The sequence below is a fragment of the Lissotriton vulgaris genome, chromosome 2_1 (assembly GCF_964263255.1).
Source record: "Lissotriton vulgaris chromosome 2_1, aLisVul1.2, whole genome shotgun sequence".
Taxonomy (NCBI): Eukaryota; Metazoa; Chordata; class Amphibia; order Caudata; family Salamandridae; genus Lissotriton; species Lissotriton vulgaris.
The window spans coordinates 14,248,085-14,267,898 of NC_141687.1; the positions used below are offsets into that span (position 1 = coordinate 14,248,085).

Here is a 19,814-nt window from a genome sequence, read left to right on the forward strand (position 1 = left end):
ATCTCAGCAGTCTATATACCCAATATGTTATAAGTTTATATACGCAACGCTAGCTGCAAAATAGGGTGTCGCAGAATGGTGACGTTGTTTTTCTTACTTCGACCTCTATAGTCATTCGCCAGCAGAGAGATTGTATCGGCGTTCTTGATCAACATAGTTTATTTTATTCTATGTCAATTCACAGAGGCTTTGTATTATGCTAGTTTAAAGTTGTGAAATTACCTGAGATGCTACATCAACAATTGGTTTATGATTAAAACGGTGGCGAAAGGGTTTCTGCAATGAAATTAACAATTGTCCTGCTACATCATTTCTAAAGTCACGAGTACAATCCTTGTAACACTTCAAGCATTGAACAACATAACACATAACTTTCTGTGGTGTGGAAAGGCAGGATATGTCACACATCTGGAATTAGTCTTTGTTCTTTTTGAAATTGTAAGACCCCAGAAGGAGTAAATACTCTACCTGCCAAATCCAATGCTCGAACATCCAAGACTTGCCTACATGAGATTAGAAATATTAATAGAGTACGTTTTGGTGATAGTTGTTTGCTGGCCAGTTCCTAAGAAAACGAAGCACTACCCATCTGGATCAAGCCGACTCGTATCTCTTGTGGGTAGAGGGGGCCCAATACTGCTACATGAAAAACATTGCCTCCTGCAAAACTCCTGGCCCTTGCCAGCGTCTCCTAAAAGTCTCCATGTCATGAGGGATAATTAAACCTGAACTACCAGTGGATGAGTATGGCCCAACAGGTCCAGAGGTATCTCTTGGAACAAGAGCAGACGTACTGGGGGAGCACACGTCAAAGATAGCACCACTGGAAGCCATACCTGTGCTTTCCAACAAGGGGAAATCATTACTAATTCCGCACTCTGCCTTCCGACCTGAGCTAGCACTCTCTGGATCATGACTAACGGGGGAAAGTTATAATGCATGCCCATCGTCCAAGACTGCAGGAATGCGTTGGAGTTGAGCGCATGCGGATCCGGTCGCCAACTGTAAAACTGGGGAAGCTGAGTATTCATCCTGGACACAAAGAGATCTATTGTGCATGGACACCACTTCCTGTTCAATTGCTGGAACACTCTGGGGTGCAGCCTCCAATCGGTGGAATGCCGTAGGAATCTGGAGTTCCAGTCTGCCACCACATTGGAGCTGCCCAGAATATATCTGCTGTCACTGAAATGTGTTGTTGCAGGCAATAATGCCAGAAGTCCTTGGCTATTTCCACTAGAAGTCGAGACCTCGTGCCACCCAAACGAATGATGCATCTCACTGCTGAGTCATTTTTTTTCACACTCTGCGCCATAATGATGACGCCAACCAGGTAAATGATAACTCTCACCCCTCTTTCCCTCAGATACTGCACCACCGGTTTCAGGAGTTTGGTGAAACACCAAGGGACGGACGAATGGCATGGTGGAAAACTCGAACCATCGGAGTCCCCATTGGAATGTAGAAACCTCCGATGTGGAGGAAAAATCGGTACTTCCAAATAAGCATCCGTGGTTGCCTTGAATGAAACGGCTGCTTTAAAAAAAGTATTTTTCCCATTTGACAAACTTTATTGGTGGTTGGCAGTGATCCGTTCGACCTCCTCCCCCAGGGGTACAGAGGGGACCCCTTCTTTTATGCAAAAGTTGCCACTTACACTTGGGCGTCAGTAACTTATCAATGGTTTGTGACTGGCATTGCAGTTGCAAAGTATTGACTTAATGTGTGTGTGTGTGTGTGTGTGTCTGGGCGGCGTTTGCATGTGCATGTAGTATGTTGAGTGTGGATGCTGTGATGCCGTGAGAATGTGATGATGCCTGTAATGCTGGTGTCTGTGTGCTGGGTGAAGCCCACACTTACCTACAGTTGGAGGAGGATGGAACCCTAATAGGAACCATCAGACTGTGTCCGTAACCGAAGGGCCTGATATGAAATAACGAACTTACCTCCTCCCTGAATGGCTCCAGACTCTTGAGTGAACACACTCCTCTCCACTTCAATACAAACCCTTGAAACACACAGTACCAAGTGGTAATTTGGGATGCTCTAAACACTCCCCTTCCGTGTACTGACTCAGTATCCATTTTTAAACCAAATTATTGATTCAGAAAACTTTTCCAGATGTGGGTTTAGTACTTAAGAAAAAGGGTTTTTAACATTCACAAACTCTTTTACATACTGAATCGTAGAGTTTGCAAATGTGAAAACCCTCTATTCATCTTAGTTTAGTCACTTACTCGCTTATTATTTTACTCACTCTCCAAATGACTCTCTTACTTACTCTGACCTTCTCTTTTACACCCTCTTTGCTCTCTGCCCTTACTGTCTTACTCAATCTGACTCTATTATTCCCTTTTACTCTCTTCTACTCACTGTCCTACAACCTCTTTATTTACTTTTTTATTCTGTCGTTCACTCATTTAACACCAGACCAGGTGGTTCTCTCCAGTTGGTCAATGGCAACCATTAGAAATTTAAATTGTGAAATTCTTTTTGTAGATTCCAGGTAGACATGTTCTGTTGTCAGCACAGAGCTCAGGATACGGTGGTTGACAAGGAGATGCAGTATTTCTAGTGGAGGCGTGCCCCAGTCATTGTCTAGTCATTGTGCCCCAGTCATTGTCTAGTCATTGTGCCCCAGTCATTGTCTAGTCATTGTGCCCCAGTCATTGTCTAGTCATTGTGCCCCAGTCATTGTCTAGTCATTGTGCCCCAGTCATTGTCTAATCATTGTGCCCCAGTCATTGTCTAGTCATTGTGCCCCAGTCATTGTCTAGTCATTGTGCCCCAGTCTTTGTCTAGTCATTGTGCCCCAGTCATTGTCTAGTCATTGTGCCCCAGTCATTGTCTAGTCATTGTGCCCCAGTCTCTGTCTAGTCATTGTGCCAGTCTTTGTCTAGTCATTGTGCCCCAGTCATTGTCTAGTCATTATGCCCCAGTCATTGTCTAGTCATTGTGCCCCAGTCATTGTCTAGTCATTGTGCCCCAGTCATTGTCTAGTCATTGTGCCCCAGTCATTGTCTAGTCATTGTGCCCCAGTCTCTGTCTAGTCATTGTGCCACAGTCTTTGTCTAGTCATTGTGCCCCAGTCATTGTCTAATCATTGTGCCCCAGTCTTTGTCTAGTCATTGTGCCCCAGTCATTGTCTAGTCATTGTGCCCCAGTCTCTGTCTAGTCATTGTGCCCCAGTCTCTGTCTAGTCATTGTGCCCCAGTCATTGTCTAGTCATTGTGCCCCAGTCTCTGTCTATTCATTGTGCCCCAGTCTCTGTCTAGTCATTGTGCCCCAGTCATTGTCTAGTCATTGTGCCCCAGTCTTTGTCTAGTCATTGTGCCCCAGTCATTGTCTAGTCATTGTGCCCCAGTCATTGTCAAGTCATTGTGCCCCAGTCATTGTCTAGTCATTGTGCCCCAGTCTCTGTCTAGTCATTGTGCCACAGTCTTTGTCTAGTCATTGTGCCCCAGTCATTGTCTAGTCATTGTGCCCCAGTCTTTGTCTAGTCATTGTGCCCCAGTCATTGTCTAGTCATTGTGCCCCAGTCTTTGTCTAGTCATTGTGCCCCAGTCATTGTCTAGCCTTAAACTGTGACCTGATGAAACTGGTATGGTTTCGGCCACTTCCAAGTGGCCCTTCTTCAGGTAGATGACTTAATAACTATTTCTTGATGATCAGTTCATGGTGTGAAACCAAAGGGAGGGCAAACAGCTAGGTCTTGCCACTGCTAGCCACATAGAGCAGTCTACAACTTTTGCATGCAGACCGATTTCACATAGAATCATGGAGAATGAACAGTTTGAAATCCAGGTATACTTAGAATTAAGAAGAGGAGGCAGCAAGCAGCCCTCCCACAACACTGTGCTGGTGAGCCCCCTCCCATAATCAAGAAGTTCTCCTCCCAGGAGACATGCACTCAGATCTCTTGGTCCGCAACACATCCTGGGATTACCGGATCCCTAGGTGGAGGAAGTGGCCAGTTAGAGCCTCCTGCGGAGCTCTTGACTCTACGCCACGTTTATGTCCAAGAGAGGAGCTGTGATCTGGGCAGCACCTGTTTGGCGTTACCTTCATGTCTGATACATGATCTTTCTGTAACAGGCTGTCCAACCATCCTCTCCAAATCCCAGTGGGGTGGAAGGTCCCCTACCTGTCGCACTGCAATGAAAACACCTGTGTCGTACGTCATCATCCACCACACCGAGGGAAGCCCGTGCACCTCCCAGTCTGCCTGCGTCAGCCAGGCGAAGAGCATTCAGAACTACCACATGAACAGCAATGGCTGGTGTGACGTCGGATACAGGTGAGGGGGCAGCGGGGCATGGAGGAGTATAGGTCAGGTGTAGGCGACAGAACTCTGTGAGACACAGGCACATGCAAGGGGCAACATGAGGACAGAGGTGCAGGCAAGGGGTGATACCACCAGAGACAAGGGGAGCCCAAGAAGACACACGTACAAGGAAGGAGAGACATGGGGTGAAACCACCCGGGGCAAGGGGAGCCCAAGGAGACACACATACAAGGAAGAGAGCCATGGGTGATACCACCAGAGACAAGGGGTGCCTAAGGAGACACACATATAAGGAAGAGAACCATGGGGTGATACCACCAGAAGCAAGGGGAGCCCAAGGAAACACACGTACAAGGAAGAGATCCATGGGGTGAAACCACCCGGGGCAAGGGGAGCCCAAGGAGACACACATACAAGGAAGAGGACCATGGGTTGATACCACCAGAGGCAAGGGGTGCTTAAAGAGACACACATACAAGAGAACTATGGGGTGATACCACCAGAAGCAAGGGGAGCCTAAGGAGTCACACGTACAAGAGAACCATGGGTGATACCACCAGAGGAAAGGGGAGCCCAAGGAGACACACGTACAAGGAAGGAGAGCCATGGATGATACCACCAGAGGAAAGGGGTGCTTAAAGAGACACACATACAAGGAAGGAGAGACATGGGGTGAAACCACCAGAAGCACTGGGAGCCTAAGGAGTCACACGTACAAGAGAACCATGGGGTGATACCACCAGAGGCAAGGGGTGCTTAAAGAGACACACGTACAAGAGAACCATGGGGTGATACCACCAGAAGCAAGGGGTGCCTAAGGAGACACACGTACAAGGAAGGAGAGACATGGGGTGAAACCACCAGGAGCAAAGGGGTGTCTAAGGAGACCCACGTACAAGGAAGCAGAGACATGGGGTGATACCACCAGAGGCAAAGGGGTACCAAGGAGACCCACGTACAAGAGAACTATGGGGTGATACCACCAGAAGCAAGGGGAGCCCAAGGAAACACACGTACAAGGAAGAGAGCCATGGGTGATACCACCCGGGGCAAGGGGAGCCCAAGGAGACACACATACAAGGAAGAGGACCATGGGTTGATACCACCAGAGGCAAGGGGTGCCTAAGGAGACACACGTACAAGGAAGGAGAGACATGGGGTGAAACCACCAGGAGCAAAGGGGTGTCTAAGGAGACCCACGTACAAGGAAGCAGAGACATGGGGTGAAACCACCAGAGACAAGGGGTGCCTAGGGAGACACACGTACAAGGAAGGAGAGACATGGGGTGAAACCACCAGGAGCAAAGGGGTATCTAAGGAGACCCACGTACAAGGAAGCAGAGACATGGGGTGAAACCACCAGACACAAGGGGTGCCTAGGGAGACACACGTACAAGGAAGGAGAGACATGGGTGATACCACCAGAGACAAGGGGTGCCTAAGGAGACCCACATACAAGAGAACCATGGGGTAATACCACCAGAGGAAAGGGGTGCCACGTACAAGGAAGGAGAGACATGGGGTGATACCACCAGAGGCAAAGGGGTGCCTAAGGAGTCACACGTACAGGAGAACCATGGGTGATACCACCAGAGGAAAGGGGAGCCCAAGGAAACACACGTACAAGGAAGAGAGCCATGGGTGATACCACCCGGGGCAAGGGGAGCCCAAGGAGACACACATACAAGGAAGAGGACCATGGGTTGATACCACCAGAGGCAAGGGGTGCTTAAAGAGACACACATACAAGAAAGGAAAGACATGGGGTGAAACCACCAGAGACAAGAGGGTGTCTAAGGAGACACACATACAAGGATACATCAGTGATACGACCAGAGGCAAGGGGTGCCACGTACAAGGAAGGAGAGACATGGGGTGAGACCTCCAGAGGCAGAGGGGTGCCTAAGGAGTCACATGTACAAGTAGGAGAGCCATGGGGTGAAAGATCTATTGATGAGGAACCTGGGTGAGGAAAGAGTTCATGAGGGAAAGCACAGTATGGTGAGGACAAGAGCGGCCTTCAAGGATCAGGGGTTGGGGTGAGAGGGTCACAGGCACATTGTGAGGACAGTGCAGACTACGACCATCAAAGGATTCCCTGGCTCAGGTGGCTATGGTCCTGAGGATATAGACATTAAAGTTCCCCTTCTCTGCTTTGTTCGCAGCTTTCTGGTTGGTGAGGACGGCCGAGTGTATGAAGGGCGCGGCTGGACCACGGTTGGTGCGCACGCCCCGAACTACAATTCTAACTCCATTGGAATCAGTGTCATGGGCTCGTTCACAAGTAAGTTTCTTCCTTCATATGCACTGCCTGGAGGTGGGGAAGGATCAGGGTCTCTCTCTTTTCATGTGCACTGCCTGGAGGTTGGGAAGGATCAGGGTCTCTCTCTTCATGTGCACTGCCTGGAGGTTGGGAAGGATCAGGGTCTCTCTCTTCATGTGCAGTGCCTGGAGGCGGGAAGGATCAGGATCTCTCTCTCTTCATGTGCACTGCCTGGAGGCGGGAAGGATCAGGATCTCTCTCTCTTCATGTGCACTGCCTGGAGGCGGGAAGGATCAGGGTCTCCCTCTTCATGTGCACTGCCTGGAGGCGGGAAGGATCAGGATCTCTCTCTCTTCATGTGCACTGCCTGGAGGCGGGAAGGATCAGGGTCTCCCTCTTCATGTGCACTGCCTCGAGGCAGGAACAGATCAGGGTCTCTCTCTTCATGTGCACTGCCTGGAGGCGGGAAGGATCAGGGTCTCTCTCTTCATGTGCACTGCCTGGAGGTGGGGAAGGATGAGGGACTCTCTCTCTTCATGTGCACAGCCTGGAGGCGGGAAGGATCAGGGTCTCTCTCTTCATGTGCACTGCCTAGAGGCGGGATGGATCAGGGTCTCTCTCTTCATGTGCACTGCCTGGAGGTGGGGAAGGATCAGGGTCTCTCTCTCTTCATGTGCACTGCCTGGAGGCGGGAAGGATCAGGGTCTCTCTCTTCATGTGCACTGCCTGGAGGTTGGGAAGGATCAGGGTCTCTCTCTTCATGTGCACTGCCTGGAGGCGGGGGAGGATCAGGGCACTCTCTTCATGTGCACTGCCTGGAGGCGGGAAGGATCAGGGTCTCTCTCTCTTCATGTGCACTGCCTGGAGGTGGGGAAGGATCAGGGTCTCTCTCTCTTCATGTGCACTGCCTGGAGGCGGGAAGGATAAGGGTCTCTCTCTTCATGTGCACTGCCTGGAGGTGGAAAGGATCAGGGTCTCTCTCTCTTCATGTGCACAGCCTGGAGGCGGGAACAATGAGGGTCTCTCTCTTCATGTGAACTGCCTGCAGGCAGAGAAGGATCAGGATCTCTCTCTCTTCATGTGCACAGCCTGGAGGCGGTAAGGATCAGGATCTCTCTCTCTTCATGTGCACTGCCTGGAGGCGGGAACGGATCAGGGTCTCTCTCTTCATGTGCACTGCCTGGAGGCGGGAAGGATCAGGGTCTCTCTCTTCATGTGCACTGCCTGGAGGTGGGGAAGGATCAGGGTCTCTCTCTCTTCATGTGCACAGCCTGGAGGCGGTAAGGATCAGGGTCTCTCTCTCTTCATGTGCACTGCCTGGAGGCGGGAAGGATCAGGGTCTCTCTCTTCATGTGCACTGCCTATAGGCGGTAAGGATCAGGGTCTCTCTTTTCATGAGCACTGCCTGGAGGTAGGGAAGGATCAGGGTCTCTCTCTCTTCATGTGCACTGCCTGGAGGCGGGAAGGATCAGGGTCTCTCTCTTCATGTGCACTGCCTGGAGGTGGGGAAGGATGAGGGACTCTCTCTCTTCATGTGCACAGCCTGGAGGCGGGAAGGATCAGGGTCTCTCTCTTCATGTGCACTGCCTAGAGGCGGGATGGATCAGGGTCTCTCTCTTCATGTGCACTGCCTGGAGGTGGGGAAGGATCAGGGTCTCTCTCTCTTCATGTGCACTGCCTGGAGGCGGGAAGGATCAGGGTCTCTCTCTTCATGTGCACTGCCTGGAGGCGGGAAGGATCAGGGTCTCTCTCTTCATGTGCACTGCCTGGAGGCGGGGGAGGATCAGGGCACTCTCTTCATGTGCACTGCCTGGAGGCGGGAAGGATCAGGGTCTCTCTCTCTTCATGTGCACTGCCTGGAGGTGGGGAAGGATCAGGGTCTCTCTCTCTTCATGTGCACTGCCTGGAGGCGGGAAGGATAAGGGTCTCTCTCTTCATGTGCACTGCCTGGAGGTGGAAAGGATCAGGGTCTCTCTCTCTTCATGTGCACAGCCTGGAGGCGGGAACAATGAGGGTCTCTCTCTTCATGTGAACTGCCTGCAGGCAGAGAAGGATCAGGATCTCTCTCTCTTCATGTGCACAGCCTGGAGGCGGTAAGGATCAGGATCTCTCTCTCTTCATGTGCACTGCCTGGAGGCGGGAACGGATCAGGGTCTCTCTCTTCATGTGCACTGCCTGGAGGCGGGAAGGATCAGGGTCTCTCTCTTCATGTGCACTGCCTGGAGGTGGGGAAGGATCAGGGTCTCTCTCTCTTCATGTGCACAGCCTGGAGGCGGTAAGGATCAGGGTCTCTCTCTCTTCATGTGCACTGCCTGGAGGCGGGAAGGATCAGGGTCTCTCTCTTCATGTGCACTGCCTATAGGCGGTAAGGATCAGGGTCTCTCTTTTCATGAGCACTGCCTGGAGGTAGGGAAGGATCAGGGTCTCTCTCTTCATGTGCACTGCCTGGAGGCGGGAAGGATCAGGGTCTCTCTCTTCATGTGCACTGCCTGGAGCCCGGAAGGATCAGGGTCTCTCTCTTCATGTGCACTGCCTAGAGGCAGGAACGGATCAGGGTCTCTCTCTTCATGTGCACTGCCTGCAGGCGGAGAAGGATCAGGGTCTCTCTCTCTTCATGTGCACTGCCTGGAGGTGGGAAGGATCAGGGTCAATCTCTCTTCATGTGCACTGCCTGGAGGCGGGAAGGATGAGGGTCTCTCTCTCTTCATGTGCACTGCCTGGAGGCGGGGAAGGATCAGGGTCTCTCTCTCTTCATGTGCACTGCCTGGAGGTGGGAAGGATCAGGGTCTCTCTCTTCATGTGCACTGCCTAGAGGCAGGAACGGATCAGGGTCTCTCTCTTCATGTGCACTGCCTAGAGGCAGGAACGGATCAGGGTCTCTCTCTTCATGTGCACTGCCTGGAGGCGGGAAGGATCAGGGTCTCACTCTTCATGTGCACTGCCTGGAGGTGGGGGAGGATCTGGGCGCTCTCTTCATGTGCAGTGCCTGGAGGTGGGAAGGATCAGGGTCTCTCTCTACATGTGCACTGCCTAGAGGTGGGGAAGGATCAGGGTCTCTCTCTTCATGTGCACTGCCTAGAGCAGAAGTCTTCAAACTTTTTGATGCCGAGACCCCCTTGTAAAACCTTTTTAGGCGTAAGGACCCCCTTCGGACAAAAGATTCTAGAAACTGGTACTCCTCATCATAAACAACTATCGACAACCATAAATGCGCCTGTTAGACCTCATCACATCCATCCATCCATCATTCATCCACCCACACTTCCACACATCCATCATCCTTCATCCATCCACCCTTTCATCCTTCCATCCATACATCCATCCTTTACCTATCCACTAGTCCATCCATCCAACATTCTTCCACCCACCTTTTCACACATCCATCCATCATTCATCCATGCAACCTTTTATCCATCCACCCATACATCCATCCTTCATCCATCCACCCTTTCATCCTTCCATCCATACATCCATCCTTCATCCATCCTCCCTTTCATTATTCCATCCATATATCCATCCACCCATTCATCCATACATCCATCCTTCATCCACCCACCCTTTTATCCATCCATCCACCCACCCATCCATCATTCATCCCCCACCTTTTCACACATCCATCCATCCATCATTCATCCATGCAACCTTTTATCCATCCATACATCCATCATCCATCCACTCTTTCATCCTTCCATTCATACATCCATCCTTTACCTATCCACCCGTACATCCATCCACCCATCATTCTTCCACCCACCTTTTCACACATCCATCCATCATTCATCCATCCATGCAACCTTTTATCCATCCATCCATCCATATATCCATCCTTCATCCATCCACCCTTTCATCCATACATCCATCCTTCATCCACCCACCCTTTTATCCATCCATCCACCCATCCATCATTCATCCCCCACCTTTTCACACATCCATCCATGCAACCTTTTATCCATCCATACATCCTTCATCCATCCACCTTTTCATCCTTCCATCCATACATCCATCTTTTACCTATCCACCCGTCCATCCATCCACCCATCATTCTTCCGACCACCTTTTCACACATCCATCCATCCATCATTCATCCATGCAACCTTTTATCCATCCATACATCCATCATCCATCCACTCTTTCATCCTTCCATTCATACATCCATCCTTTACCTATCCACCCGTCCATCCATCCACCCATCATTCTTCCGCCCACCTTTTCACACATCCATCCATCATTCATCCATGCAAACTTTTATCCATCCATCCTTCCATACATCCATCCTTCATCCATCCTCCCTTTCATCCTTCCATCCATACATCCATCCTTCATCCATCCAACCTTTCATTAATCCATCCACCCTTTCATTATTCCATCCATATATCCATCCACGCTTTCATCTATACATCCATCCTTCATCCAGCCACCCTTTCATCCATCCATCCACCCACCCATCCATCATTCATCCCCCACCTTTTCACACATCCATCCATGCATCCATCATTCATCCATGCAACCTTTTATTATCCATACATCCATCCTTCATCCATCCATCCACACTTTCATCCTTCCATCCATCCTTCATCCATCCACCCTTACATCCATCCATTCACCCATCACTCATCCACCCACCTTTTCACAAATCCATCCATCATTCATCCATGCAACCTTTTATCCATCCATACATCCATCCCTCATCCATCTACCCTTTCATCCTTCCATCCACCCTTTCATCCATCCATCCTCCATCCACCCACCTTTTCACACATCCATCCACCCAGCTGCTCCGCCCACCCGCGCACTTGGCCTTAAATGGCGACCGTGCAGCGCAGGTGAGTGTGACCCACTTGTGGGACACCCCCGCGCCGCACGGCCACCAGCTGCTGCGTGTGTTCCCCTCTGCCTGCCTTCTGCCTCGCCGCCGGCCTCGCTGACGCCGTGGTCGCTCCCCTCTGGTTTCCCAGTTGTTTTGCCCTAAATTTGTGCTTGTCTGTTTCTGCCGTCTGCTCGCGTATTTTGCTGTTTTTCCTTGTTTTGCCCTAAATTTGTGCTTGTCTGTTTCTGCCGTCTGCTCGCGTATTTTGCTGTTTTTCCTTGTTTTGCCCGTAATTTGTGCTTGTCTGTTTCTGCCGTCTGCTCGCGTATTTTGCTGTTTTTCCTTGTTTTGCCCGTAATTTGTGCTTGTCTGTTTCTGCCGTCTGCTCGCGTATTTTGCTGTTTTTATTTGTTTTGCCCTAAATTTGTGCCTGTTAATTTCTTTGTATCCCCTGTGCCGTGTCCAGTTTCCTTCCTGATTGGCCGCCTACCTCGCCGCCCTCCGCTCTCGCTTCCCGCCACCGACATTGGCCCCGCCCCTTTTTCTCTTCTGTTCCCTCCCCGCTCCCGCCTCCCAGCTGCTCCGCCCACCCGCGCACTTCGCCTTAAATGGCGACCGTGCGGACGCGCAGCGGGCGCGCCGATTGTGCGCCGAAGGCGCGCCAAAGGTAAGCCCGTCTGCGCCCGTCCGCGACCGGATCGCGACCAGCGCCAGGACCCCTGGCCCACGAAGACCCCGACCGACCCGCCTGACGTACTCCGCCGCCACCCTCACCGCTCTCAACACCGGCCGACTCCCAGAATGCCATCAAGCCTCTCCACGACGTACCCACGGACCCTTCAGCTGCCACGCCTGCAAGTTCACCTGCATCCGGACCTGCCTCGCACCAGCACCCACCAAGCCGAACACCAGCAGTACCCACCTCAAGTGCATCCTGCTCAACACCCGCTCCATCCACAGACATGCCATCGAACTCTGGAACCTCCTCGACACCACAGCTCCAGACGTTGCCTTCCTCACGGAGACCTGGATGAACGCCTCTTCAGCTCCCGACATCGCCATCGCCATCCCAGAGGGCTACAAGATCGTCCGGAGGGACCGAAACGCCAACCAGATGGGAGGAGGCATCGCCATCATCCACAGGAGCACCATCCGTCTCACGACCAGCACCGACAACTCCCTGACCACCGCCGAACACCTGCATTTCCAGATCCACACCAACCCGAACACCACCCTCAGAGGCACCCTGATCTACCGACCCCCTGGACCACGCACACAATTCAGCGAGGACATCGCCGACTTCGTCAGCCCACATGCCCTCCCCTCCGCTGACTACATCCTCCTGGGAGACCTCAACTTCCATCTGGAGAACAACAACGACCGCAACACCAGCACCCTGCTCGACAACCTCGCCAATCTTGGACTCAAGCAGCTGGTGTCCACCCCCACCCACCTCGCCGGACACACACTCGACGCTGTCTTCTCATCCAGCAAGGACATCAACTTCAGCCACACCACAGAGCTTCAATGGACGGACCACAGCTGCGTCCACTTCACCTTCAAGAAAACAACGACCCACCACCACCAGCAACAGACCGCCCGCAGAAGCTGGAACAAGATCACAGCAGACCAGCTCGCCACCTCCCTGAGCCAGCACCCTCCTGCCAGCTCAGCGAACCCCAGCCAGGCCGCCGACAACCTCTCGAAGTGGATCAGCAACTGCGCGGACGAACTCGCCCCACTGAGGACCCCGCCCAGCAGACCCGGCAGCAAGAAAGCCCCATGGTTCACCGACGAACTCAAGAGCTCCAAGAAGAACTGCCGAGCCCTCGAGAAAGTCTGGAGAAGGGAACCGACACCGGACAACAGGACCTCCTTCAAACTTGCCACCCGGAAACACCACCAGCTGATCCGCGCCGCCAAGAAAACAGCATTCAAGGACCGGTTGGACAACAACGCACACAACTGCAAGGAACTCTTCAACATCGTCAAAGAGCTTTCCAACCCCAGCGCAGGAAACAACGACATCACCCCATCGCAAGACCTCTGCAACTCCCTGGCTTCATACTTCCACAACAAGATCGCGGACATACACAACAGCTTCAACAACCAACCAACGCACACCATGACCGAACAACCACCCCCCACCACCACCCTCCACGCCTGGACCCCGATCAGCACCGAAGACACCATCCGCACGATGAACTCCATCCACTCCGGATCACCGACCGACCCCTGCCCTCACCACGTCTTCAACAAAGCCGACGCTGTCATCGCACCCCACCTGCGAGACATCATCAACACATCCCTCGACACCACCATCTTCCCCGAGAGCTGGAAACACGCCGAACTCAGCGCCCTACTCAAGAAACCAACAGCAGACCCCACCGACCTCAGGAATTACCGCCCCAGCTCGCTCCTCCCGTTTCCAGCCAAAGTCATCGAGAAGACCGTCAACAAGCAGATGGCAGCTTTCCTCGAGACGAACGGATCCCTCGACCCCTCACAGTCCGGCTTCCGAGCCAACCACAGCACCGAGACCGCCCTCATCGCCGCCACCGACGACATCCGAGCCCTGATGGACAATGGAGAAACAGCGGCCCTCATCCTCCTAGACCTCTCCGCGGCATTCGACACGGTCTGCCACCGCACCCTAGCACGGCGCCTCAGCAACGTCGGAATCCAGGACAAGGCGCTGGAGTGGATCACCTCCTTCCTCGACGGGAGAACACAGAGAGTCCGCCTACCACCGTACAAGTCAGAGGCCACCGAAGTCATCTGCGGCGTCCCCCAAGGATCATCTCTGAGCCCCACCCTCTTCAACGTCTACATGAGCCCCCTCGCGGCCATCGTACGCAAACACAACCTCAGCATAATCTCCTACGCCGACGACACCCAGCTGATCCTCTCCCTGACCAACGACCCCGCCGCCGCCAGAGCCAACCTGCACGAAGGGATGAAAGAGGTAGCCGAGTGGATGACGACCAGCCGCCTGAAACTGAACTCGGACAAGACGGAGGTCCTCATCCTGGGCTCCTCTCCCTCCGCCTGGGACGACTCCTGGTGGCCTCCCGCCCTGGGCACCGCACCCAAACCGACAGACCATGCACGCAACCTGGGCTTCATCCTGGACTCCTCCCTCTCCATGACCAGGCAAGTCAACAACGTCTCCTCGGCATGCTTCAACATCCTACGCATGCTACGGAAGATCTTCTGGTGGATCCCCACCGAGACCAGGAAGACCGTCACCCAGGCCCTCGTCACCAGCCGACTGGACTACGGCAACGCCCTCTACGCCGGGACCACCGCCAAGCTCCAGAAGAGACTCCAGCGGATCCAGAACGCCTCAGCCAGACTCATCCTCGACATCCCACGAACCAGCCACATCTCCGGACATCTGCGAGACCTTCACTGGCTCCCCGTCAACAAAAGAATCACCTTCCGCCTCCTCACCCACGCACACAAAGCCCTACACGACCAAGGCCCGAGCTACCTCAACTGCCGAGTCAACTTCTACGCTCCCAAACGCCACCTCCGATCAGCCAACCACGCCCTCGCCGCCGTCCCCCGCATCCGAAGAGCGACTACAGGAGGAAGGTCCTTCTCCCACCTGGCCGCCAAGACCTGGAACTCCCTCCCGACCGACCTGCGCCTGACCCAAGACCACCTCTCCTTCAGGAAGAAGCTGAAGACCTGGCTGTTCGAGCAGTAGCGGCCCCCCCCCCCCCCAGCGCCTTGAGACCCCACGGGTATGTAGCGCGCTTTATAAGTGTCACTGATTGATTGATTGATTGATCCATCCACCCTTTCATCTTTACATCCATCCACTCATCATTCATCCACCCACCTTTTCACACATCCGTCCACCCTTTCATCCTTCCATCCGTCCATCCATACAGCCATCCACCCTTTCATCCATCCATCCATCCATCCATCCATACATCCTTCATCCGTCCACCCTTTCATCCATCTATCCACCCATCATTCATTCACCCACCTTGTCTGTGCCTCTCTCATGGGGGGTCAGTCTCTCTCTGCTTCGTCTTCCTCTCTCATGGGAGGCATCTCTGTGCCTCCCTGCTTTGGGGGGGGGGAGGTGAGGGGTAGGGGGGGGAGGGGGTGGCAGCCGGCTGTGAAAACATCTCACCATGAAGAACAGACTCTCAGCCCCATTTCTCCTGCACAGGCGCCAGGTATGAGTGCTCGTGGGACTTGAACCAATGATATGATTGTAATGTCCTTCTGCTGTCCTTCTGCTGTTTACTGTGTATTTGTAAAGCGCTCTGATACCTACGGGTTAAACTAGCGCTAAATAAACCCACAGCTAAGTCCATTGAACTCAAAGGGCTACAGCCTCCTCCCCCACCCCCCTCCCAGCTCCTGTATGTCAGCCTGGCTGAAACAGCTTGGACACACACAAAGGCACACCAGAGTACTATCACAGGTCTTTAAAAGACCTTTACTTGTTAACAAGGCTTTGATGTTTTTCACACCTCGGTGTGAATTAGGCGGCCTCCGCCTTGAGCACCCTCGATCAGCCCGACGCCAGGAACTGCACTCTGGCAGAATCTGCGACCCCCTTCCCAGGACTCCACGACCCCCCTGGGGGTCGCGCCCCACAGATTGAAGACCTCTGGCCTAGAGGCAGGGAAGGATCAGGGTCTCTCTCTTCATGTGAACTGCCTGGAGGCGGGGAAGGATCAGGGTCTCTCTCTACATGTGCACTGCCTGGAGGCAGGAAGGATCAGGGTCTCTCTCTTCATGTGCAGTGCCTGGAGGCAGGAAGGATCAGGGTCTCTCTCTTCGTGTGCACTGCCTGGAGGCGGAGAAGGATCAGGGTCTCTCTCTTCTTGTGAACCGCCTGGATGCGGGAAGGATCTGGTCTCTCTCTTCTTGTGCACTGCGTGAAGGCAGGGAGGAACGGGGTCTCTCTTTTCCTGTGCACTGCCTGGAGGTGGGAAGGATCAGGGTCTCTTCATGTGCACTGCCTGGAGGCAGGGAAGGATCAGGGTCTCTCTCTTCATGTGCACTGCCTGGAGGCAGGGAAGGATCAGGGTCTCTCTCTTCATGTGCACTGCCTGGAGGCAGGGAAGGATCAGGGTCTCTCTCTCTTCATGTGCACTGCCTGGAGGCGGGAAGGATCAGGGTCTCTCTCTTCATGTGCACTGAGTGAAGGAAGGGAAGGATCAGGGTCTCTCTCTTCATGTGCACCGTCTGGAGGTGGGGAAGGATCAGGGCGCTCTCTTCATGTGCAGTGCCGGGAGGCAGGAAGGATCAGGGCGCTCTCTTCATGTGCAGTGCCGAGAGGCAGGGAAGGATCAGAGTCTCGCTCTTCGTATGCACTGTCGGGAGGTGGGGAAGGATCAGGGTCTCTCTCTTCATGAGCACTGCCTGGAGGCGGAGAAGGATCAGGGTCTCTCTCTTTATGTGCCCCTCCTGGAGGCAAGAAGGATCAGGGTCTCTCTCTTCTTGTGCAGTGTCTGGAGGCGGGGAAGGATCAGGGTCTCTCTCTTCTTGTGCACTGTCGGGAGGTGGGAAGGATCAGTGTCTCTCTCTTCTTGTGCAGTGTCTGGAGGCGGGGAAGGATCAGGGTCTCTCTCTTTATGTGCCCCTCCTGGAGGCAAGAAGGATCAGGGTCTCTCTCTTCATGTGCAGTGTCTGGAGGCGGGGAAGGATCAGGGTCTCTCTCTTCTTGTGCACTGCTGGAGGCAGGGAAGGATCAGGGACTCTCTCTTCATATGCAGTGCCTGGAGGCAGGGAAGGATCAGGGTCTCTCTCTCTTCATGTGCACTGCCTGGAGGTGGGAAGGATCAGGGTCTCTCTTTTCCTGTGCATTGCCTGGAGGAGGGAATGATCAGGGTCTCTCTCTTCATGTGCACTGTTAGGAGGCGGGAAAGGATCAGGGTCTCTCTCTTCATGTGCAGTGTCGGGAGGCGGGAAGGATCAGGGTCTCTCTCTTCATGTGCAGTGTCGGGAGGCGGGAAGGATCAGGGTCTCTCTCTTCATGTGCAGTGTCGGGAGGCGGGAAGGATCAGGGTCTCTCTATTCATGTGCAGTGCCAGGAGGCAGGGAAGGATCAGGGTCTCTCTCTTCATGTACACTGTCTGGAGGCGGGGAAGGGTCAGGGACTCTCTCTTCATGTGCAGTGCCTGGAGGCTGGAAGGATCAGGGTCTCTCTCTTCATGTGCACTGCCAGGAGGCAGGGAAGGATCAGGGTCTCTCCATGTGCACTGCCTGGAGGTGGGGAAGGATCAGGGTCTCTCTCTTCATGTACACTGTCTGGAGGCGGGGAAGGGTCAGGGACTCTCTCTTCATGTGCAGTGCCTGGAGGCTGGAAGGATCAGGGTCTCTCTCTTCATGTGCAGTGCCTGGAGGGGGAGAAGGATCAGGGTCTCTCTCTTCATGAGCACTGCCTGGAGGCGAGAAGGATCAGGGTCTCTCTCTTCATGTGCACTGCCTGGAGCCCGGAAGGATCAGGGTCTCTCCCTTCATGTGCACTGCCTGGAGGCGGGAAGGATCAGGGTCTCTCTCTTCATGTGCACTGCCTGGAGCTGAGGAAGGATCAGGGTCTCTCTCTTCATGTGCACTGCCTGGAGCTGAGGAAGGATCAGGGTCTCTCTCTTTTCAAGTGCAGTGCCTGGAGGCGGGAAGGATCAGGATCTCTCTCTCTTCATGTGCACTGCCTGGAGGCGGAAAAGGATCAGGGTCTCTCTCTTCATGTGCACTGCCTGGAGGTGGGGAAGGATCAGGGTCTCTCTCTTCATGTGCACTGCCTGGAGGCAGGGAAGGATCAGGGTCTCTCTCTTCATGTGCACTGCATGGAGCCCGGAAGGATCAGGGTCTCTCCCTGCATGTGCACTGCCTGGAGGCGGAAAAGGATCAGGGTCTCTCTCTTCATGTGCACTGCCTGGAGGCAGGGAAGGATCAGGGTCTCTCTCTTCATGTGCACTGCATGGAGCCCGGAAGGATCAGGGTCTCTCTCTTCATGTGCACTGCCTGGAGGCGGGCAAGGATCAGTGTCTCTCTCTTTATGTGCACCGCCTGGAGGCAGGGAAGGATCAGGGTCTCTCTTGTCATGTGCAGTGCCTGGAGGCAGGGTAGGATCAGGGTCTCTCTTTTCATGTGCACTGCCTGGAGGCGGGGACGGATCAGGGCGCTCTCTTCATATGCACTTCCTGGAGGCGTAGAAGGATCAGGGTCTCTCTCTTCATGTGCAGTGCCGAGAGGCAGGGAAGGATCAGAGTCTCTCTCTTCATGTGCACTGCCTGGAGGCAGGAAGGATCAGGGTCTCTCTCTTCATGTGCAGTGCCTGGAGGGGGAGAAGGATCAGGGTCTCTCTCTTCATGAGCACTGCCTGGAGGCGAGAAGGATCAGGGTCTCTCTCTTCATGTGCACCTTCTGGAGGCGGGATGGATCAGGGTCTCTCTCTTCATGTGCAGTGCCTGGAGGCGGAGAAGGATCAGGGTCTCTCTCTTCATGAGTACTGCCTGGAGGCGAGAAGGATCAGGGTCTCTCTCTTCATGAGCACTGCGTGTAGGCAGGGAAGGATCAGGGTCTCTCTCTTCATGTGCAGTGCCTGGAGGCGGAGAAGGATCAGGGTCTCTCTCTTCATGAGCACTGCCTGGAGGCGAGAAGGATCAGGGTCTCTCTCTTCATGTGCACCTTCTGGAGGCGGGCAAGGATCAGTGTCTCTCTCTTCATGTGCACTTGCTGGAGGTGGGGAAGGTTCAGGGTCTCTCGCTTCATATGCACTGCTGGAGGCGGGGAAGGATCAGGGTCTCTCTCTTCATGTGCACTGCCTGGAGGCGGAAAAGGATCAGGGTCTCTCCCTGCATGTGCACTGCCTGGAGGTGGGGAAGGATCAGGGTCTCTCTCTTCATGTGCACTGCCTGGAGGCAGGGAAGGATCAGGGTCTCTCTCTTCATGTGCACTGCATGGAGCCCGGAAGGATCAGGGTCTCTCTCTTCATGTGCACTGCCTGGAGGTGGGGAAGGATCAGGGTCTCTCTCTTCATGTGCACTGCCTGGAGGCAGGGAAGGATCAGGGTCTCTCTCTTCATGTGCACTGCATGGAGCCCGGAAGGATCAGGGTCTCTCTCTTTATGTGCACCGCCTGGAGGCAGGGAAGGATCAGGGTCTCTCTTGTCATGTGCAGTGCCTGGAGGCAGGGTAGGATCAGGGTCTCTCTTTTCATGTGCACTGCCTGGAGGCGGGGACGGATCAGGGCGCTCTCTTCATATGCACTTCCTGGAGGCGTAGAAGGATCAGGGTCTCTCTCTTCATGTGCAGTGCCGAGAGGCAGGGAAGGATCAGAGTCTCTCTCTTCATGTGCACTGCCTGGAGGCAGGAAGGATCAGGGTCTCTCTCTTCATGTGCAGTGCCTGGAGGGGGAGAAGGATCAGGGTCTCTCTCTTCATGAGCACTGCCTGGAGGCGAGAAGGATCAGGGTCTCTCTCTTCA

The 19,814-nt window shown here is 53.7% G+C and overlaps 1 protein-coding gene across 3 annotated transcripts in view; it reads left to right on the top strand.

Moving 5' to 3' along the window:
* The window catches only part of LOC147729458 (peptidoglycan-recognition protein SC2-like), a 72,848-nt gene that overhangs the window by 35,974 nt on the left and 17,060 nt on the right, over window positions 1-19,814 (top strand). For 2 of the 3 annotated variants that reach the window (XR_015308312.1, XM_086954328.1), the window contains exons 3-4: window positions 4,096-4,297; window positions 6,451-6,569. Coding sequence is in view for 1 of the 3 variants with exons in the window: in XM_086954328.1 (XP_086810454.1) it covers window positions 4,096-4,297; window positions 6,451-6,569 (321 nt within the window). In the remaining 2 variants the exon portion in view is untranslated. Of the gene's footprint in view, window positions 1-4,095; window positions 4,298-6,450; window positions 6,603-17,376; window positions 18,372-19,814 lie in introns of all 3 variants that reach the window. The other variant, XR_015308311.1, reaches the window with a different exon arrangement.